Source organism: Dioscorea cayenensis, chromosome 5 (assembly GCF_009730915.1).
Source record: "Dioscorea cayenensis subsp. rotundata cultivar TDr96_F1 chromosome 5, TDr96_F1_v2_PseudoChromosome.rev07_lg8_w22 25.fasta, whole genome shotgun sequence".
In the NCBI taxonomy this organism is placed as follows: Eukaryota; Viridiplantae; Streptophyta; class Magnoliopsida; order Dioscoreales; family Dioscoreaceae; genus Dioscorea; species Dioscorea cayenensis.
The window spans coordinates 10003584-10026407 of NC_052475.1; the positions used below are offsets into that span (position 1 = coordinate 10003584).

The window sequence follows — 22824 nt, forward strand, 5'->3', positions numbered from 1 at the left end:
GCTCATTTGTTGATTCATTTGAAACTTGAAACTTAGATCTTTGACATTTGACTTTTTGCATCTTAGATTTTTGATTTGGAACTTGATTTGATTTTTCATAAGCTTCAGCTTTCATGCTTGTGAAGCTATTTACAACTTGTGAACTCTCCAACACTTTATCCTTGAGGTTGTCGAGCTCATTTGTTGATTTATTTGAAACTTGGATCTTTGATTTTGTATCTTAGATTTAATTTGGATTTCAAGCTGTGGATTCCCTATGTTGATGAATCACAAACTTGGTTTGACCTTTCATAAACTTCGGCTGTCATGCTTGTGAAGCTTTTTTTTTTTGCAACTTGTGAACTCTTCAACGTCTTAGCTTTGAGGTTGTTGAACTCATTTGTTGACTTGCTTGAAACTTGGAACTTGGACTTTTCAGTTATCATCTTGAATTTGATTTGGAACTTGATTTGATTTTTTTTTTTACAAGCTTCGGCCTTCAGGCTTGTGAGGCTTTTTGTAACTTGTGAACTCTTCAACTTTTCATCCTTGAGGTTGTTGGGTTCATTTGTTGAATTTGAATTCTTTGATTTGATTTGGAACTTCATTTGACTTTTCATAAGCTTCGGCCTTTAGGCTTGTGAAACTTTTTGCAACTTGTGAACTCTTCAACACTTCAACTTTGAGGTTGTTGAACTCATTTGTTGATTTGTTTGAAACTTGAAAACTTAGGTCTTAGACTTTGAACTTGCTCCTTGGAAATTTGATTATGTATCTTAAACTTTGATTTGGATTTCAAGTTGTGGATTCTTTGTATTGATGAATCACAAACTTGGTTTGACTTTTCATGAGCTTTGGCTTTTATGCTTGTGAAGCTTTTTACAACTTGTGAACTCTTCAACTCTTCATCCTTGAGGTCGTTGAGCTCATTTGTTGATTTATTTGAAACTTGAAATTTGGACATTTGATCTTTTGTATCTTGGATTTGATTTGGAACTTGACTTGACTTTCCATAAGCTTCGGCTCTTGGGCTTGTGAAACTTTTGTGCAACTTATGAACTCCTCAATGCTTCAACTCTGAGGTTGTTGAGCTCGTTTATCTTGGATGTTTTGAGTTTGTCTTGAATTTGATCTGGACTTTAAGTTATAGATTATCTGCATTGAGGAATCGCAAATATGGTTTGGCTTTTCATGAACTTCGGCTTTTATGCTTGTGAAGCTTTTTACAACTTGTGAACTCTTCAACTCTTCAACTCTTCATCCTTGAGGTTGTTGGGTTCATTTGTTGAATTTGCATTCTTTGATTTGATTTGGAACTTGAGTTAATTTTTTTTATAAGCTTCGGCTTTTGGGCTTGTGAAACTTTTGTAACTTGTGAACTCTTCAACACTGTAGTCTCGAGGTTGTCGAGCTCATTTGTTGATTTATTTGAAACTTGGAACTTGGACTTTTTAGTTTGCATCTTGAATTTGATTTGAAACTTGATTTGATTTTTTTTACAAGCTTCGGCCTTCAGGCTTGTGAGGCTTTTTGTAACTTGTGAACTCTTTAACCCTTTAACTCCGAGGTTGTTGAACTCATTTTCTGATTTGTTTGAAATTTGTATCTTGAACTTTGAAACTTGCATTTTGGGCATTTGAACTTGAATCATGGATTTGATTTGAATTTCAAGTTGTAGATTCTCGCGATTGATGAATCACAAACTTGGTTTGGCTTTTTCATGAACTTCGGCTTTTTATGCTTGTGAAACTTTTTTGCAACTTCTGAACTCTTCAACGCTTTAGCTTTGAGGTTGTTGAGCTCATTGGTTGATTCATTTGAAATTTGCATCTTGAATTTTTGAAACTTGCATTTTGGATTTGATTTGGAACTTGATTTGATTTTTATAAGCTTGACTTTCATGCTTGTGAAGCTTTTTAGTAACTTTCGTGAACTCTTCAACACTTTAATTCTGAGGTTGTTGAGCTCATTAGTTGATTCATCATTTTTTTTGATGCCTTGATTTTGATTTGATTTTTTTTTTCTCTCTTTTTTTTGTTTTAAAATGCTTGGCTTTTGAAGATCTTGAAATATCTTCATCACTCTTAAAAGAATCAATGGCCTCAAACAGGGTCCATGAGCTCAAAAAGAGTTTTATGGGTTTTGAAATTTTTCATCACTCGAAAGAGAGTCAATGACCTCAAACAAGGTCCATGAGCTCAAAGAGAGTTTTACCGGTTTTGGAATTTTTCATCTCTCGAAAGAGAGTCAATGGCCTCAAACAAGGTCCATGAGCTCAAAGAGAGTTTTATCGGTTTTGGAAATTTTCGTCACTCCAAAGAGAGTCAATGGCCTCAAATAGGGTCCATGAGCTCAAAGAGAGTTTTAAAGAGTTTTGGAATTTTTTGTCACTCGAAAGAGAGTTAATGGCCTCAAACAGGGTCCATGAGCTCAAAGAGAGTTTTAAAGGGTTTTGAAATTTTTTGTCACTCGAAAGAGAGTTAATGGCCTCAAACGAGGTCCATTAGCTCAAAAGAGAGTTTTTAAGGGTTTTGAATTTTTCTATCACTTCTAAGAGAGTTAATGGCCTCAAACAGGGGTCCATCGACTCACTCAAAGAGATTTGTCGTCACTCCAAAGAGAGTCGATAGCCTCAAACGAGGGTCCAAGAGTCGAAAGAGAGTTTTTAAAAAGGATCTTCATAGCCGATCCGGCTTAGTGATTGTTAAGAGGCAATGAAGAGGCCCTCCAAAAGAGAGCAATCGACATGCATTAGACATCACGGTAAGCTTAAGGGGGTCTTGTGAAATTACCAAAGTACCCCTCATCTTCGCTAAAAATCCTTCTTTTTTTCTTTTCTTTTCTTTTTTTTTTTTTCTTCTTTTTTTTTTTTGCATTGAGGCCCTCTAACTTTTCATTTTTTCACATTTTATGAAATTTTTTGCAAATGAACCCCCAAACTTTCATATTTTTCATATTTTTCCATGGCTTTTTGCGATTAAACCCTCGAGCTTTCATATTTTTCGCACATTTTTCACAATTTTTGCATATGTGTCCTCAAATACTTCGCTTTTTTTACTTATCCATAGATTTTTGCAATGAAACCCAATTTTTTTCTACAAAAATTTTTTTGCCCAAATTTTATAATGAGGCCCTTCTCTCTTTTTTTCCTCTCTTTTAACAAAGAATCCAAATATCGAATGAATAACATTCTGTCTCGGATTACATCGAAATATTAGCCAAATCTAAAGGCCAAGACATGAGATGGAGGTTTTGATTACGAAAGCATGCTGGCAAGTAATACATAAAGACATGCTACTATGGTATATAACTCATTAATAATTTAAGCAAGGAATGCATGGTTCACAAAGCAATCCACAGTGCATGTCCCACCATGACTAATATTCACATAGGAATGAATGAGCGATGAAGCACGGGTTATGAGAATTTTTTTGTTTTTGTAAAACTAAAATCTAGGCATTTTTGCATGGATGCAACTAGAACATGTATATGTATAAATATTTTTTTGAATAGAATTCTATAAGAGCATCTACCTCTTCAAGTCATAAGCACTCGACGAGTTTCTCAAGCATGCCTCGAGATTTGTGCTAGGGTTCTGAACATCATCTTGCTTGTCGTGGTGGAGCAATTGATCTTTTCTTTCTTTCTTTTTTATAGGGAAACATCAAAATGCCAACAAGTCAATTTGATGAAGAACTTCATCGATGATCTTATGATTGAATGTTGTCTCTCGCCATTGATCTTCTCATTGCCTCGGGATTGAGATCGAGATATGGGATCGGAGAAGAGAACAAGCAACGAGGCTTCTTAGGTTCTGCCAGGGTGGTGACGGCGGCAGAAGCCATATACATCGTCACCACCACGCTGTTGTACTTCATCTTATCCTTGACTTTCTTTGGCTCATCTCGTGGTAGAGAAAAGAGAGTGGGAGAGGAACTAATAGAGCCGAAGGACCATTGTCAGACTCTTCTTTCTTCCTTTTCGATCTCCCTCCTTCTCTTCTTCTCGTTCCCCTCTCTCTTTTTTTTTCCCCGTTTTTTCCCCCTTTTTTCTCTTCTTTTTCCACAAATCCTCAACTTCCCCCCAAAAATCCTCAACCCCCGAGAGATTTTTTTCCTTCTTCACTTTTTTTTTAAAAATTTCAAAATCCCTTCTTATCTTATCCATTTCTTTTTATTTCTTTTTTTATATTCTCACTCGTTTTTTTTAATTTTGATTTTAATTTAGTTTATTATTTTTTTTCACGTGACAATTTGTGCCGCACATTTTTTTTCATTTTAGCCCTCATATATATTTTTTTATTTGATTTTTTTTCTAATATTTTTTTCTTCTATTTCTTCTTTTTTTTTAAAAAAAAAAAAAGTCTATATAAACAAATGGCATAATTAATGCAAACAAATATTTAAGCAGAAAATTACTAATAACCTAATATTGGTTACATATACTAAATACAATCTTAATAGGGTAGATGATGGCATATCAATCACCAAAATCATGGTAAAAGACCACTGTTAGCATGAAACTTGATCAAACTTCCAACCTTAATGAAAGAGTCTATCGGAAGACTTTTACACATCTATTTGTAAGTATAACTTAACTGGCACCATAGCATCATCATGGGTTCTACTTCCTAAAATTATATCAATGTTAGGATTAGTTGCCTTCATATCTTGTGTATGTCTAAGTTTAGCATGAAAACAAATACACGAGAAGGCATAATTGGTTCCTAAGCAAGATATGTTATTGTCAGGAACTTATGAATGAGTGCAATTGTCAATGGTGTATCAGGCGATAAAATTGCTTTCCCTTTCTTTTTTTTTTTGGCATGAAATAGCCCATTATCTTCTACAACCTAGCTGACATAAACATAAAAGGCAGACTGGTTTTGAAACCCAGGCTAAACCAAAAAGCTTAATAAACTAAAATCTATCAGGGCTTGCAATCTTATAAGACAAAACTGTTTGATATTCGGTTTGAATGCACCTCCAAAAGGAGTTCAAGGTATAGAGGGTTTCACAAAGTAAGTTGGGAGTTACAAAGGTGTTTCATCCAAAATTAGAAATAAGACATCAAAATTCAAGGTATAGGAGACTCACTGGTAATCAAGGTTTTTAAAAACCCAAGGCGGTTTCGAGGCGCTTCTCAACCATGAGGCGAGGTGTAAGCCTCGAGACGTTTTGAGGCCTAAGCCTCAATTTTTTGGAAAAAACAACAATAAAATTATCTATCAAATACAAAGTAATAAAATATTATCAATTAATCCTAATTTCCATAATTCTATTGTCAAAATCACAAAACAAGTAACAACAGTGAAAAACCACAAAAAATGTCTGGCTTGCTAGAAATGACTGTGTTTTTAATGGCAATGTTATGCCAGTTCATGCTATTATTATAAAAATTAATCGCATGTTATTACTTTGGTTTTCTTCAGACATGGACAGTGGTCAAGGTCAGCTGGATGAATCCTTGAGGTGTATTCGTCGCAGCTTAGAGTTCTTGGGACCGAGGGCGACAGAGTTCAGTGAGGGTGATCAGATCGGTGGCGAGGAGTAGCTCTTGTTTTTCTTTTGGGTTAGGAGGAGACCCGTTGTTCCTCCATTTCTGCTTTTTTTTTGTTTCCACAGCTAGTGGATGGTTTGTTGTACATTTTGTTTTTTCTTTAATGCATGTGGTTCATCCACCTTTAAAAAAAAAAAACCACAAAAAATGGCACTGAAATAAGTTCAAATAACAAGCAACCTAGTAAACAACATTGGAAAAATAACACCAAAAAAAAAAACTGAAAAATACCTACTGGAAAAATACAAACAAAGAAACTTACCAAAATTAAAGACTGAAGATTGGTTCAACACTGCTCCGTTGCTTTGTATTCTTGGCTGAGATCCATAGAATCATTAGATTTTATTATTTTTATTTATAAAATAAATATTTTTTAAAACTTATCTTAAACGTGAGGGAACTTATCTGATTAAACTTTATTATTTTTATTTTTATTTTTAAATAATAAAGAAATGACTTCTTGTTTTGTTTTAAAAAATTAATAATATTATAACTTATCGTGGTAACTTATCTTAGTTAAAACTTATCTTAAAAAGTATTTTGTTTTTCATCAATTAAAAAATATATATTTCACAGTTAATTCTTTTAATTTTTCTCTATTAAAAAATATCATTTATCATATTTCACTCTTATTTCTCTTAATTTTTCTTTATTTGTTTTCATGTAATTAAAATTTTGGAAAATATAAAATTTATTCATCTTGGGAGGTATGTGTGAATAGTTTTTAAAAAAATACAATTACTTAATTTTTTTAAAACATGAATATTTGTGTGTATCTTGATAATTTTTTATGCTCATGCTTCCTTCCCCAGCTTCCCCTAAAAAAATGAATAATTATCATTAAATCTAAAAGAATAGTTTATCTTGATAATTTTTGTCATTACATAATCTAAAAAATCAAATTGGTATGCACTACATGCAAAACTATAGGTGTTGATGAGTTTTTTTTTAATTGAATTTTACCTATATAAATTTTTATTAATGATAGTATATACATATAAATATTTTTTATTTGCTATATTACAAAATCTAGATTTTTGAGGCTTAAGCCTCACGCACTGAGTGACCGAATTGTTTCTAGCAAATGCCTCGTGATCCGTTCTCCGATGATGACAGTGACGGAATGGCAGCTGATGAGAATGACTTGGGTTATATATCTACCGTCACTTTTCGATCAGACCGTCGAGATCTACTGTCAAGCTCGAAAGTAAATCCCTGATTCCCGCCCCCGAAGATCAATGGAGAAGCCCGCAACCCTAATGCCATTACCACCACCTCGAAGTTCACATCCTCGCCGCCCTTCTGCTCCCTCTCCGACGGCATCCGACACGCCTATGGCGAACGGAGACCAGTTTATGGCGGAGGTGCCGGCTTCGGTCGACAAGGATGTGGACTTAGCGAACTACTTCTGCACCTACGCGTTCCTGTACCACCAGAAAGAGATGCTCTCCGACCGCGTTCGCATGGACGCCTACTACAACGCCGTGTTCAGGAACCTTACTCACTTCCGCGATAAGGTTTTTCTCTAATTCGAATCAAAAAAACCTTTTTCCTTGTTGGTGTCTTCTTCGATCAGGTGACCTAAATCCTGTGTTTTGGATGAAAAGGTTGTGTTGGATGTTGGTACTGGGAGTGGAATCCTTGCAATATGGTGTGCTCAAGCAGGAGCGAAGAAGGTGTATGCTGTTGAAGCTACGAAGATGTCGGAGCATGCTCGTGAGCTTGTTAAAGCTAATAGCGTTGGGGATGTAGTTGAGGTGATTAAGGGGTCGATGGAGGATGTTCTTTCGCCGGAGAATGGTGTGGACTTATAGTTTCATACCATTTCTGTTTCTTGAGTTTTTGAAGTTTAGCTTAAAATTGTGAGTATTAGCTTGATTTTGGTTTGCAGTTGATGTTATAATATCAGAATGGATGGGATATTTTCTTCTTCGAGAATCAATGTTTGACTCTGTTATTTATGCAAGAGATCGATGGCTTAAGCCAGATGGAGCAATGTAATTTATTTTGATGAATTAGTGCATTTTTTTTTATCATATCTACTCTTAAGTATGGCAATGTAAATGATTAGTAAAATTTTAGATTTTAGTTAAGACCATGTCACTAAAACATAAAAGTAAATTCCTGTTTTTATTGACAGGTGGCCATTCTTAAAATGTATGTGATAAGAATTTCAATTTGTGAATTTCATATTAAGTGAACTGTGCATTGTATTTTGTTTGTTGCAGGTATCCTAGTCATGCTCGCATGTGGATTGGGCCTATAAGATCTGGCTTATCTGAACAAAAAATGAATGACATGGAAAATGCAATGATTGTCTGGTATTGCTTTGTTGACGAGATGGAAAGTCAATATGGTGTTAACATGAATGTTCTATCAAAGCCTTACCGAGATGAAAATGAGAAATACTATCTAAAGGTGCATTCTAATTTTCTTCAACCTCATGAGTTTGGCCCTTCTTTCATTGGAACCATTTAATTGGATGTAATCAAACAGTATCTTAAATCTTGCCTTGGCTGTTATCTTGCTTTAGTCCAGATCTTATTTACTTGATGTGTTACCATATATATATATCCCTAATGTGTTGCAATATATATATATATATATTTTATGTCAAAGCTGTATCTTGTTTTGCTTATTCACATGCTGATAACTTTCTCTTATATTCCTTTTTCAGACATCATTGTGGAACAACCTTCATCCCAATCAAGTCATCGGAACCCCTGCTGTTATCAAGGAAATTGACTGTTTGAAGGCCACTATAGATGAAATTCGTGAGCTTCGTGTAAAGTTTTCATTAAGAATCAACCTAGACAGGACGAGGCTCTCTGGATTTGCTGGGTGATTTGATGTTCATTTTCGGGTATATTTCTAGTGTAAATGAGCTGCTATTCTGAATGCTTTATAGATTATTCAGTCATTTGACTGATTCTTTCAGGGTAGCCCTCAGAACCCAGCAAAAAATGAAGTTGGGTTAACTACTGCTCCTAGTGAAGACAATCCGACACATTGGGGCCAGCAGGTTGGTTTCTTTATTGCATCTGAATTCCTTTGATAGTTTGGTGCTCCTAGACTAGATTATGGAAATAAATGTCATCCCTAAAATTGTGCGTAATCCGTATAAACCTGTTTGTTTATTTTCTCTTGGCTAAAGGCATTGTTAATTGAAACCATCTTTTTAGGTGTCAGTGAATGGATATTTGTTATTACAATGCCTTGGCCTCCGATATTCATGAAAAATAACTCTTCATAAACCTTTCTAACAATATCTCTGTTTTACTTTTCTTTTCAGGTGGATTTTTTATTTACTTGCAATATTCAGTAACATTGTGCTCCAAAGACTAATCTTAATATTGTTTTGTTATAGTTTTGTCAGTAAATTTGATCATCCTCTTCAAGTGGCATGATATTGTTTTCATACAAGCAAAGCAAAGTTGTTTGGATCATTAATTATTGGCATTCATGTTCCTCTGACTGTAATTTGAGCAGACATTCCTATTACATCCTCCGCTAAGAGTCAATGAAGGGGATAAACTGGCGGTCCCTTTCTCAATGGTTCGTTCCAAACACAACCACAGGCTGATGGATGTGGAATTCACTTCTGAATTGCAGCAGTCATCTGGGAAGATGCATTCACCTGTCTTCTCCAAGTTCTATATTGAATAAAGATTCAATGATTCAGGTACTTCTCTGTATCAGTCGCTTGTTTAAGAAGTCATTCAATTACATTGCTTCAACTGCATAACTCATACAATTCCCCATATCATTTTTGGTTTCTATTTCACATTGTTCACATTTCTCCTGCTAAGTCATGTGGCCTACCTTGAAATCAACTTATTGATGTGGAGGCCTGTTTTGAGAACTTACGCCACAGCACTACTTCTCATACCTATTGACAATTTACACCCCTCCTTGCTTCTACTTGGAAATGAAAATGGACGGATAACTGAAACAATAAATGTATTATTCATTACTTCTTTTCTCTCTAGTGAATTGGGTTGCATGTGCTCTGCTACTAGAGTTACACCTTTTTCTTTGCTTCGCCAGCTCTTTAGTTTAATGTCATGCATTACATCAATATGAGGTTCATTCTGAATTGCAGCACCAATTATGCAGGCATATTTCACCAAATATTCAAAGAACTGCGTTTTAATTACTTTTCTTTTGTTGTTTTTAATTTCAGCTGAACTTTTTTAATGTCGTCATCACTGATTTTGTTGCAGGAGGGAATGCAACCCCACACGTTAATCCTGAAAGCTACAAAGTCATGCATTGATCATGCACAACCAATTAGTGAGACCCCTTTCCCCGGACACCCAAGCCAACATGTTGCAAACCTAAAGCCTTGGATATTGCCCTTTGCACAACTCTTAGCAATCAGCTCCAAATTCGCCACATTTTCACTGCCAGTAAGGAGATCTTGCAAGTCTTAAACCCCATCAACAATACCATTACCTGGCGCTTCTCTCCAGCCATCACTGCTGTCAATCTTCATCTGGAGCAAGCTGGCCATCCCAAGATTGTTGTCGTTCCGAGAAGCTGGTTGTCCCCTGCCACATCACTTGCTGTTCTGGGAGCCAACCTTCATTGCCTTAACCTCTTCTTAACCGGTCGCGACCTTACCCGTTGGGTGATGAAGGGCTTCATTGATGCCGGTTTCTTCATCTGAGTTTTCCCCCGGTTCCTTTCTTTTCAGTGCTATTTCTAGTTCTTGTTGTATAGCTGTTGTTTTGTTGGTTTTCTTTTTTCTCCAGGTCTTATCCTTGTTTCTCTTAAACTTTTGCAACTTTTTTCTTGATTAATGGAGCTCTTTTATAAAAAAAACATGTTGCAAACCTTGCCAAACAGTGGGGTGCAGTGCTTCTTTCTAGTTTGTACTATGCAAATATCTTTGAATCAAATTGTGTGGTTGATGAGAACTTTCCCTATTTTTTATGAGGACAAAGCATGTATCTGTCACTCTCGACCAGTGTTAATTGACTCACTGAAATATCTTTAACTGTTATTCTGCTAATTACAACATCACATTCTTATAATATCAAGCTGAGTACACAAAGTTCATTAGTAATAACATGCTTTAATCATTATTAATATTATAAATTGCAGAGCTTTGTCTCTTTGCTTAGGAATTCAAAAGATTAGTGAAGTCCCATTCTTGAAGTTACGCCACATGGTTTGACCCGGTTGAAATGATAATAATAATAGAAATCCAAGAACCTCTAAACGGATCTAAAACAATTGGATCCGATAAGGAGGGCATAAAAGGGAAGACGTCTGTCTCCTCTTGGAGATCCATCTCTAGGTTCAGTGACGCGGCGATGCACAGGTCCGGGAGCTCAACGCGCGTCTCCGACGAGTACTACGTCGGAGTGGCCCGAGAAGCCAAGGCCTCGTCTCCGCCCTCGGCCTCCAGATCGACGCCGGCCCTCCGGTTGCCGCCGGACCTCCCCACCTATGATCCTCTGTCTGGCGCTGGCAAGAAGGAGGCCCTTCGAACAAGGTTCGCTGAATCCATGGTTCATCTGATTCCCCTTGTCCTCATCCTTTGCGCTGTTGTTCTATGGTTCTTCTCCCATCCTGGTCGGTAATATTCTTTGTTGCTCTTATTTGGGTTTTATACTCTCTGTGAATCTTTTTCTGATGATACAAATAATTTCTGGGATGCTATATAAATATTGTGATTTGACGGAACTCGGTGATTGTTTTGTGCTAAAACTTCCAGATAAACATAAAGTCAAAAGGAAAAAGAAGTTTTTTTTTTTTTTTCTTTTCCCCCTTTCATTTCTCTTTCAAGTTTTGGATTTGATTTGCTTTGTTTTTCAGATGAATAACAGTAATAGATGGGAATGGATGCACTTGTTGCTTGAAAGAAAACTTCAAATCATGTTTGATCCCAATATGTAATTATTTGGTAGCTTTATATGCTCAATTAATTCATTGATCTTACTCCTTAATTCTTGATTTGTATTAACTGCTTTAATTTAGAAACACTGCCACATCTAGTAGAGTGTGTGATCTTTTCCTCAAAAATATATATCTTGCTTATTATTACTATGGTCATTGATCTGCATGCTTCTTGGATGTGCTTGGATTGAGGGAGAAATTAGAAAAACAAAAAAGAAAGCAATAAGAAAGCAGAATGTTCCGGTAGTAATAATACCTGATGTTTTAGGAAAAGAAATGTACCAAATAACATTTTGGCATTCTTTTAAATTTTGGAAAAATTGGTTATAAACTCCTTAAAAGTTCTATAATTACATATTTACCTTTAGAAAAAATATAATTATATATATACCCCTGAAAAATATAAGTAATTACGGATATACCCATACGGTTAGATTCCGTTAATCAAACTTGATTAACTATGGTTATAACTTAGATTAAGATATGCAAAAAGTCCAAAATAATTTTTGTACAACTTAAAAAAAACTTTTCAAGAGTATATATGCAATGGTATAATGGTAATTTTATTGTTTGTTAACGGATGGTTTTTCAACTAATTTGAAGTTTTGAACCCAAGGATATATATGTAATTATATATATTATTTAAGATTATGTATAAAACTTTTATTCAGGGGCAAATATATAATTTTAAAATTATTTAAGGGTACACCTGCAAAAACATAGTCTCCCCAATATTTACTTAAGGATGCATGTCCATGCCTAATATTATTAAGTTCATTGATGTCCATACTTTTAGAATATGCTTGGGTTGTTACTAGATAAAACTAATGGAAAGAAAACAAAAAAAAAAAGTTTTCTTGAGTTGGTTAAATGAAAATAAATGTATCGAATAACATTTTCCCATTCCTTTATTTTCTTTTCATCAGCATATCACCATTTCTTTTTCCTGGTGTTTTTGTGCATATTTTCAATTGAGTGTGTGTTCATTGATGGCCATTATTTTAGAAAGTGTTTGTAACCAATGATATTTTCCCATTCTTTAATTTTCTTTTCATGTCATAAATCTTATTTAATGTTTTCTTGTCATGCAGAAATTGGCATCAGTAGCAGCAAAGATGGTTCCATCATCACTAGAATTGAGAACACAACAATTGATGGCTATAACAGCTTGAAAGGAGGTGCCTCAGCGGCAGGAGCATAGTATTTTTATCTAAGGTTTGGAAGAGTTTCTAAAGATTTGACATTTGGACAAGACTTCTTTAGATTTTAGAGTTAAAAGTGTAATGAATATCTAAGTGAAATGTATTTCTCGCATTACTCTTGTAATACTATTGTTATAGCCTTATAGGGAATGATATGTGTTATATTTTTAACATATTTAATAGAGTATTGCTAATAAAAAAAAAAAAACACTTCTTTTAAGAATCTGTACTCTATCATGTGATGCTCATTCAATGAAATTATCTTTTTTTTTTTCCTCTGGTTTAATATATTTAGTCGAACCCATTTTTGGTTTTTTTTTTCACTGATTTATTTATGGGGGATTAGTATTTGTTGCAAAATACTTATATATATATATATATATATATATAAACATTGGGATGTGTAGATTGCAAAGTTGACTTTGGTGATGATAAATTTGGACCAGATCCGTCTTGTAGGCCTTAATTTAAAAGTTTAATTATTTATTTATTTTTTGTTTAGATTTTATAATTCCATTATATTTCAATAATAGACTAAATAATTTGTTGATAAAGGTCAAAGAAAACTTTGTAATTTTTTATGTTTTTAATTAAAAATCAAAACACATGTTAGAATTAATTATAAAAAAAGGGCTAAAAAAGTTGGGTTAATTTGACGAAAATTAATTGTATTTCATTTGCTCCCTATCTTTCACAAATTTAATAATTGAGGGTCTGATAGCTTCATCCATTGATTTAATTTAATTTAATTTAATTTAATTTAATTTAATTTAATTTAATTTAATTATTAATTAATTATTTAATTGAAAATTAATTAAAAATTAATATATATATATATATATATATAATAATCTAGTCATAGATTTATAAATTTTAGTGCTTGTTTATTATATAATATAGAGATAACCGAATATGTTAATAATAATTTTAAAATATTGATATTATTTGTTGTAAAAGTCATTAAATTAAGGCAATTCAATAAAAGGTATACCTCGGTTTCGCGCTAATTATTATCGAACCATATCCTCAGTTGCGGACTCAGGAATTTAGTTTAGCCCAGGCTTAAATAAAAGTCAATATTTTCATATTCCTCCCCTTTTAATTTTCTGGCATTCTTAGCCCAACCATGGCCTCTCCTCAGTCCAACCACGACCAGTGGCAGAACCAGAACTCATCGGTAAAGGGGGTTGAAGTCAACTACTATCATTGTGAGAGATGTTTTGAATAATTTCTCAAATTTTATTAAAACTTAAAATTTTATTAATTTTTAAATTAAAAAAAAATTCATTACTAAAATTTTTTACATTTGTCATGCGACATTATCAATTTAATTTTTTCTTAATTATTAAAAAAATTATAAAGTATTGAACATTGTATTTTTATAATTTTTAAAATTTTTGAAAAAAACTTGTTTTTAATTATTAAAAACTTAACATTGCAAACTCATAGATTTGAACCATGGTGGACTCTTATTATCCAATTCTCAAAAACCACTCAAGCACATGGCCATTACATATTTGCTAAATAAAAACAAAATATTATTAAACATTAATATTCATATGAGAAATCTTATTGGACACCGTTCTTTTAAAGTTTTTCGTTCAGCCATATCCTTGTGATTATCACTCCATTCGGCATCCTACAAGTAGAAGGATAAAGGCCTTGTTTGGGTAAGCTTTTGAAAAAAAGTGATTTTGTGTTAAGATGTAGAAGCACTTTTTTTTAAAGTGTTTTTGAAAGTAAGTTAAGTGATTTTTAATGTTTTATGTTTGGGTAAGTTAATGCAAAAGCACTTTTATAAGTGTGAAGTTATTTGAATGTGGATTTTTAAAAGGGCTTTTAGAGGTGACAAATTACTAAAATGGACATTCATTGAGTTTTTATTGGGTTAGTATTATATATTACTATTACTAATGATAATGAAAACATTGTTAGTATTAATAATAATAACTTAATGTATTATTATTATAACTTAATGATTGTGATTATAATAATAATTTTTATTAATTATCATTATTATTATGATTATCATAATAATTAGTATTAATTATCATTATTATACTATGATTATAATAATAATCATTATTATTAATAATAATAATAATTATTATTATTATTGTTATTATTATTATAACTTAATGTATTATGATTATCATAATAATTAGTATTAATTATCATTATTATTATAATTATTGTTATTATTATTATAACTTAATATACTATGATTATAATAATAATCATTATTAATTATCATTATTATTATTATAATTATTGTTATTATTATAACTTAATATTAATTATCATTATTATTATTATTTTTATTATTATAACTTAATGTATTATGATTATAATAATAATTATTATAATAATTATTGTTATTATAATAATAATAATAATAATTATAATTATTATTATTGTTGTGATTGTTGTTGTGCTTGTTTAATAAGCACAAAAAAAACTTAAGACTTGAATATTAAACTTAAGATTTTTCCAACCTTCTTTTGTAAAGTGTGTATGCGGCCTATTGCCAATCTGGACCTCCTCGACACATATTTTTAAAAACATTTCAGTATTTGTGTCATCCCATCTTCCTTTTGGAGTATTTTCACTTGCTACCAAATTCACATCACCCACATTTGTCCCTAGTTTTGAGGCCATGTTCAAAAATATTTATCCTCTTGAGCCCTTAATAAAAAAAATAACATAACGAAATCAACATAGAAATCATGTTTTAATTACATACAAAAAAAATAATCTTGTGACCATCAACATAAAACCTAAATCTTAACACTTCTTGACATAAATTATATATATATTATTCATTAACCAACAACCAGGACAACATATATATATATATATATATATATATTAAAACCATTCTAATCAAAGTCAATGGTTGTATATATACTAATATAATGTGAGTTTTATTTGATACTAAGTTTTTGTTAATATGACTTCTTTCTTATGGTTTTAAATATCACCCTGTTGCAATGAATAATCCTGCTGCACATGCATGAAAACAAATATCGTATCCCAATGTTAGTATATATACCATACTGCAATGAATAATTTTGCTACACTGTCTTTGTTTTATAATAATTAATCACATTATGTAACATTGAGAAGTGCTATTTGTCTTCTCAAGTTGTCCAAATCAACTCCCAAATAAATGATAGTAGTTCAAATACTATTGCTATGTGACATTTGTTTAAAATACTAATTCAAATCGGTGAAAATAACATTACTGTATAGTTAATGAAATCATAATTAATGTTTGTTGTATAAAAAAAAAAACATGATTATAAACCCAAGTGAGAGAAACTAATCTACTAAAGAATCAACTTTTGGGTTATAATCAAAATGACAAGGTTTTCAAATCCCATGGCCTACCTAAAAAGCATGATGATCAACTCTGCTTTCCTAATTAAGTCATGTCTGGTCAACTCCTTTGTCAATCAATGAGCCAATTCATTTCTACAGGAATGATATAATAGTAATAGGCCGCCATGCTTGATTCAAGTCATAAAAAACCAACACTCATTAGTTAAACAGCCTATACTTAATTGAATGGAAATTTCATTTATACATATTTGATGCTTGTTTTATAAAATTATTTTGTAAAAGTTTGAACAGCATGAGATTGTGAAAGGCTTGCCAAACACACAACAACAAAATTATTATGCTATGCACACTTGAAAATACCTGCACTAATTATTATCCAATAGCTTAATTTCAAAATTCAAAAACATCAGACAATTTTGTATCATTATTTTCTTGATTGTTTTTTTTGTGAGATCATGAAATTGTCACTAATGTTATAATATGTAGTTTTCCACTTTTTCAAAAAACAAAACTAAAAATAAAAACAAAAACAAATTCTTTTCCTTATCCCCATCATTTTCTATGTCCCCTCTTAATTTTTTCTAATTCCTGTCCTCAATGCAAAATAATCCGAACGCCATTAAAGCAACACATAAATCCCAGATCAACCACCACATAAATCTCCATTGCAAGCATCAAAGCAGCACATAAATATTAAAATTAAAAAAAAAGATTTTTTTTGCTTTTAGAAACATAAAGTAATTCATCAAGCATAATATAATCAACCATAGATCTGATCTCCTCATGAATCTCAAACAAACACCAACGATTCTCCCTCAAATTTTTAAAAAAAGGCCATGAATCTCAATCACCCATTCACATTGCCTAAAACATTCATCAGCTCAAGCAACTGAATAAATACGAATACATTAATTCCTAACAAAACACATCCCAGTGAACAAAGTTTTCTCCCTAAATTTTGAACCGATCTAGGGTATCAAAACATGGTCTCACACAAATCATCACATATCCAAACTAGAGAAAACCGAAACTAACGATGAATCACATGAGACATACCTCTAAATTTTACCCAAAGATCACCGGAGTCCAAGGCCAAAGCTCTTCTTCCCTTTTTTTCCTTTCTTCCTTTCTCTATTCCTTTGTCTTGATGAAGGATGTAGGAGAAGAAGGTGGAGTAAAGTGTATAATTTCTTAATTTGTTGAGGGTAAAATGGGAATTAGGCAACCATTAAAATAGCTTTTGTAAAGTGTTTTTTTTAGAAGCACCTGTTGAGCAGCTTCTCAAAAAAGCTGAAAAAAAGCTTTTTTAACATCTTTAGTTTTTTCCTAAAAGCCAATACAAACATGAATTTTAAAACCCAAAAGTGCTTAACTTATAAAAAAACACTTCTGGGCTTTAAAAAAGCTCATCCAAACATGGCCAAAATGGTACTTTTAAATCTTGAGCCCAAAGTCGGACTTCATAAAGTAACTAATAAAATTTTCAAGTAATTTTCTTAAAATGTTATCTGAAATTAATATATCCAAATAAGAATCCAACGTGGCCGTTTCTTAACCGCTAAAACCCGTTGTCCTCCATGTTCAAATATTAACCATTGGATCGTTGAAAAAACTCCCTATCTGCTCAGCGCGGGAAGCACTTATTCATCACCATCACATTCACTAACCTAGAAACCCTCATCTCTCTTCAGCGATCTCTCCAATGGAGTACAACGCCATGGTTTGGTTTCGCAAAGGGCTTCGAATTCATGACAACCCAGCCCTTGACCTCGCTTGCCGGCGATCAAAGCATCTCTTCCCGGTCTTCGTTCTCGATCCGCGATACCTAGACCCGGACCCCTCGGCCTTCTCTCCCGGTTCCACTCGCTCTGGCCTTAATCGGATCCGGTTCCTCCTGGAAAGCCTCTCCGATCTAGATTCCAGTCTCAGGAAGCTTGGTTCTCGTCTCCTTGTCCTCCGCGGGGATCCCGTCCGTGTGGTTTCCCAGATTTTGATGGATGTGAGCTTCGATAGTGTTTTATCGTTTAGGGTTTTTGTAATGACCTGCTTTTCTATAGTTTCATTGCTTGAAATCATTTGAATTTATTCTCAAAGGTGGATTTTTATTACGAATTGATATTATTAGGTTAAAAATGGGACCTTGGTGCTAAAATCTTTGTTCTGGATTTGCAGTGGAACATTGGAACCCTTTGCTTTGAGTTTGATACGGAACCCTACTCACAAGTTCGAGATAATCAAGTGAAGGTGAGACATTTTTGCCCATGTAAGAAATGTAGGATTTTGTCATTTGTGTTTTATATAATTACTATGTCGTAAATTACTTGTGAGTAGGATTTTGCATCAAAATGTGGGATTCAGGTGTTTTCTCCCATCAGCCATACTCTCTTCAATCCTGTAGATATCATCAAAAAGGTAAAATGTTGGATCTCTACATTATGTTTTATTGTGCATTCTCATGAAGAATGCTTTCCGTTGAATGATATTTTTTATTGTGTTCTCTTTGTTATTTATGGAGGGTAAATTAATGAGAACAATTGGATCAATATGTTTCATGTGAATTTTTCTACATGGACGAGGTGGTGTATCTACTGTTTTTGAATAATTAATCATGGTTTTCATTTTTTTTCCTTCCCCAAACAGTTGTATCAGCTAACCCTAAGTAAACAAGTATAAACTATCAAAATTTGATTGCTTTTGTATATGATTCATCATCTTGGTAGCTAATATTTTTTTTATCTTTCTTACTGAATGTAAACGCAAAGAATGGGGGAAAGCCACCTTTGACATATCAAGCATTTGTGAAGCTTGCTGGGAAACCTCCACCACCCCTTACTGAAACATACACTTGGCTCCCTCCAATAGGTGACCTACAGGGCTGTGAATTGTTAGATATTCCACAAATTGATGAACTTGGCTATGGAGATATAAGTCAGGTTTGTGCCATTCACTTCTGGAAGCTGAAGTTCTTTTTTAACACCATTGATATGTTTAGTTTCTACCTCATAGGAAGAATTTTCTCCCATTCGAGGAGGTGAATCAGAAGCTCTTAAGAGGTTGGAGGAATCCCTCAAAAATAAGGTATACCAGGAGTTTGATTGTTTTATATTTCCAACTTTTACTCATTTTATTACTGACTATTGCAGGAGTGGGTGGCAAAATTTGAGAAACCTAAGGGTGATCCCTCTGCATTTCTTAAGCCTGCAACCACACTCTTATCACCATATTTGAAGGTTTGTTAGCCATTTTGTCATTCACTTCTTCTTTCTGTTAAAAATCAGATGCTTATGGGACTAGTATTTATCATAGACATTGTCCACCATTGCTTATCGTTATTTGAATGTGAACCTGCAGTTTGGGTGTCTTTCATCAAGATACTTTTATCAGTGCATTCAGAATGTTTACAAAAATGTTGGAAAACATACATTCCCTCCAGTTTCACTTGTTGGGCAGGTGAGCTTTATAGGTGGCTCACCAAATCTTGTTCCCAGTGAATGATATGAGCTAACCATGTGAATGTTTCCATATCAGTTATTGTGGCGAGAATTTTTCTATACTGTGGCTTTTGGAACTCCAAATTTTGATCAAATGAAAGGAAACAAAATTTGCAAACAGGTATGTTCAGGCAAGGTGCATGCTTGTGCTCTTTTCTTTGTGATGAAACTGGATCTTAATATCTTTCTTGAGAGACTGATTTATAATGTGTTGTGTTCTTACCTGCCCGTGCTTTATTATTTTGCCAATATACACAATGCTTTCTAGTAACAGTTTTTTTATCAACCTTTCTACTGGTTTTTAACTGATTTGTTTTTCACTATCAAATCAGTGCTAATTATTTCATGTCATAACAATATCTTTTAATCAATCGGAAATGTCTCATAATCCTTTAGAAACTAGAACTTGGGAACTGGGGGTTTTTCCTAAACTTTCACTCAAGAGGCAATCTTGGATTCATCTGAAGTAATATATCATCGAACATTTAGATTCCATGGAATGATAATGAAGGATTACTTATTGCTTGGAGAGAGGGTCGAACTGGATATCCATGGATAGATGCTATTATGATCCAGGTTTGTACAGTTCTATACAATTTTTTTTATGCCAATTGTTATTCCTTATATGTAAATTATTCAAAATTTTATGATTATAAAGTTATATGAGTAAGCCATCTGATGTGTATTTTGTTATAAAAAAAGCAGCTTAAGAAGTGGGGTTGGATGCATCATCTAGCACGCCATTCAGTTGCATGTTTTTTGACTCGTGGTGATCTGGTATGGATTTGAAGCTGTTGTTCATTTATGCTTTATTCCATCAAGCTTATCTGTATTTAAAGTGGCTATGCATAATTTAATATGATACAATTTCAAGGATCCTATTTGTCTTTCTTGATTTTTTTAAAATTTTTTTTACTATCTAAATTTCTCAGTGATGAGAGCATTTTTGTGGAGTTTTAGTTTTCAAGGAGAAAATTGCGAGGACTTGTCTCAAATTTTTCAGTCTTGATAACATGAACTGAATTGAATATGATAGGATACATCATAGTTTTTAAGCTCTTTGTTTGATTTCTAGTTGGAGCCTGAATACTCAAAATCATCAGGTTTTCAAACTAGAATGTGTTCTCTTTTCTGATCAGCCTTCTTATGAATACCTTGTTCGCTTTTCTAGTTCATTCATTGGGAGAAAGGGCGTGATGTGTTTGAGAGACAACTTATAGATTCTGATTGGGCAATAAACAATGGAAACTGGTTGTGGCTTTCTTGTTCATCCTTCTTCTACCAGGTTAGGGCCTTATTTACTTCTAAAACTCATTGCTTTCCATGAACAAGTTCTGATATGTTTCTTGACTCATTTCAAACAGTATCACCGCATATACTCCCCCACTACATTTGGAAAAAAGTACGACCCTGATGGAAAGTTCATCAGGCATTTTCTACCCGTGTTAAAAGGCATGGCATAGGCTAGCTATTATTTGCTCCTCGAGAGAAATTTGGTTGTTTTATATTATCAGATAAACCAGGGAATATTTTTGTTGTTGTAGATATGCCGAAGGAGTATATATATGAACCTTGGTCTGCACCACTTAGTGTCCAAGAAAAGGCAAAATGCATAATCGGAAGAGACTACCCTAAACCAGGTACTCAATTGCTTGTGTAATTTCTGTTCATCTTACTTGAGATTTTTCATAGGAAGTGTAGATAAACATTTAATAATGAATTGACATGAATGGAGTGTTTCCTGATCAGTTCTCTTTGAGGTTTCTCTGAGTTGGCTGTGCATATGTACTAGTTAAAATTACTTACATGATGAGTGTAATGGGAGATGAAGGTTCTACTAGATACCTAGATAGATTCAGAAAGCAAGAAGGTGCATATTTAGGAAGCAATCTTTTAGCCACAAGTACAGAATTTGAAATTTAATCAATCAATTTGGACCTTGAATCATAAACATCCTTTAAATAACACTTAACATATGTTTTATGGTTGTTTTAGTGGTCGACCATGGCATAGCAAGCAAAGAATGCAAGAGGAGAATAGGAGAAGCTTATGCATTAAACCTTCCTAGTGACAGCTTGGAAACTGAAGAGAAATTAAGTGGGCTCAGGAGGAAATTGGAAGAGGATAATAAGGACATTACTACATACATCAGTTCAAAACAGAGAAAGAGAAAAGATAAGTAACAGGGCTGCATCTTTTATAATGGATTAATCAGATAGAAACTTTGAATAGTTCAACCTTGTTTTCAAAAGTCAGCGTCCTTTACCAGCTAACAATTTGTTTTCCCCTCTGCCCACAATTATGTTGTTTAAGGTAAGAAACACTCATCAATCTTGCAATGGAATTACGTCATGATGATACCTTCGGCTCATTAGCTAACTGAATTTGTGTTATTGGAATTCAACCACATTTTGTGTATAAGTAACAGGAATCAGAAATTAATGCAATTTCACTATGTTATTTATTGGGCTGCTAATAATGATTTCCAAAGATGTAGAAAATTAAACTTTTTTTTATCAGCGGGGTTTGCATGGGTCTTTATGCTTCCTCTATTGCTGCTCCAAAATTTATGGTGCAGGCACATTCATGATCATAAACGAAGTATGTGTTTATTTATTTTCATATTTAATATTTGTTATTATTAAAAGAAAGGAGGATAGGCATATTTCACTTCTCCGTCATTTGGATCATTTCATCTGTTTAGAATTCAATTCCTGATCCAATCTCGGTTGAAAGTCAATTATCTTTATTAAATCTCTGAGCTTTCGAGTTTGATCATGCCTTATACTATTAAATAATGGGATGATTTGCACATCTTGAAAATGCCACTGCCTCAATCATCTGATCCACCTTTGTGTACTCAGTATCATTATCTGATGGCTCATGATTAAAGTGCATAAATAGAATATTGCTCGGCTTTCAATTTATGCTGTGGTTACTAGCTTCTCTTCTATCTTGAACATTCACAATTATTTATCTATGTTTCTCTTCGTTCTTTATGCACTTTTAACACTTTAACAGCAAAACGTGTATCATGTCTCAGTTCTCTTAGGTACGTTCATCGGTTCATGTTCATATCTCTTAGCCCTTTATGCACTTTTTGGAGTTTGACGAGTGATTTCACTAACCAGTCATAAACTATAGATAAACCCGCTTTCTTTTTCAGCTTTCTTTTTCAGCTTTTTAAGCATTGCTTATGCATACATAATATTTTTTATTTAACTTATTTGGAGAGGATTTTAGTAGCTACCTCTACAATATATTAATTGGAATTTGGTTTCTTTCTCAGGCAAATATCAAGGACTTGAATCCAATCCAAATACCATAAATTTTAAATTCAATAGTTT

General features: G+C 33.2%; 2 protein-coding genes and 1 pseudogene across 3 annotated transcripts; all 3 read left to right on the forward strand.

Annotated features, from left to right (window-relative positions):
* The first annotated feature begins 6726 nt into the window (after window positions 1–6726).
* LOC120262467 lies at window positions 6727–10384 on the forward strand (annotated as a pseudogene).
* A 374-nt stretch (window positions 10385–10758) lies between these two features.
* On the forward strand, window positions 10759–12648 carry LOC120262471. 2 transcript variants are annotated; one of them, XM_039270592.1, is made up of 2 exons: window positions 10759–11118; window positions 12534–12648. In XM_039270592.1, the coding sequence occupies exons 1-2, from the start codon at window positions 10857–10859 to the stop codon at window positions 12641–12643; spliced, it is 372 nt and encodes a 123-aa protein (XP_039126526.1). In that variant the 5' UTR covers window positions 10759–10856; the 3' UTR covers window positions 12644–12648. The 2 variants fall into 2 exon arrangements, with proteins under 2 accessions (XP_039126526.1, XP_039126527.1); XM_039270593.1 differs by having other exon boundaries at window positions 10759–11122; window positions 12534–12642.
* Window positions 12649–17620: 4972 nt separating this feature from the next.
* LOC120261720 ((6-4)DNA photolyase) lies at window positions 17621–21993 on the forward strand. Its single transcript, XM_039269704.1, has 14 exons — window positions 17621–17985; window positions 18159–18230; window positions 18318–18398; window positions 18749–18919; window positions 18993–19064; window positions 19130–19216; window positions 19338–19436; window positions 19515–19598; window positions 19967–20053; window positions 20183–20254; window positions 20649–20762; window positions 20842–20929; window positions 21022–21117; window positions 21473–21993. Exons 1-14 carry the CDS (start codon window positions 17689–17691, stop codon window positions 21658–21660), a joined length of 1608 nt encoding a protein of 535 aa, XP_039125638.1. The 5' UTR covers window positions 17621–17688; the 3' UTR covers window positions 21661–21993.
* Window positions 21994–22824: the final 831 nt, after the last annotated feature.

Excerpts from the sequence above, each read along its gene's own strand:
- LOC120262471 (XM_039270592.1), top strand. The coding sequence starts at position 10,857 with ATGCACAGGTCCGGGAGCTCAACGCGCGTCTCCGACGAGTACTACGTC. Across the intron at positions 11,119-12,533 it reads ATGGTTCTTCTCCCATCCTG|AAATTGGCATCAGTAGCAGC; the intron begins GTCGGTAATATT and ends CTTGTCATGCAG.
- LOC120261720 (XM_039269704.1), top strand. The coding sequence starts at position 17,689 with ATGGAGTACAACGCCATGGTTTGGTTTCGCAAAGGGCTTCGAATTCAT. Across the intron at positions 18,399-18,748 it reads CTGTAGATATCATCAAAAAG|AATGGGGGAAAGCCACCTTT; the intron begins GTAAAATGTTGG and ends GTAAACGCAAAG. Across the intron at positions 18,920-18,992 it reads GCTATGGAGATATAAGTCAG|GAAGAATTTTCTCCCATTCG; the intron begins GTTTGTGCCATT and ends TCTACCTCATAG.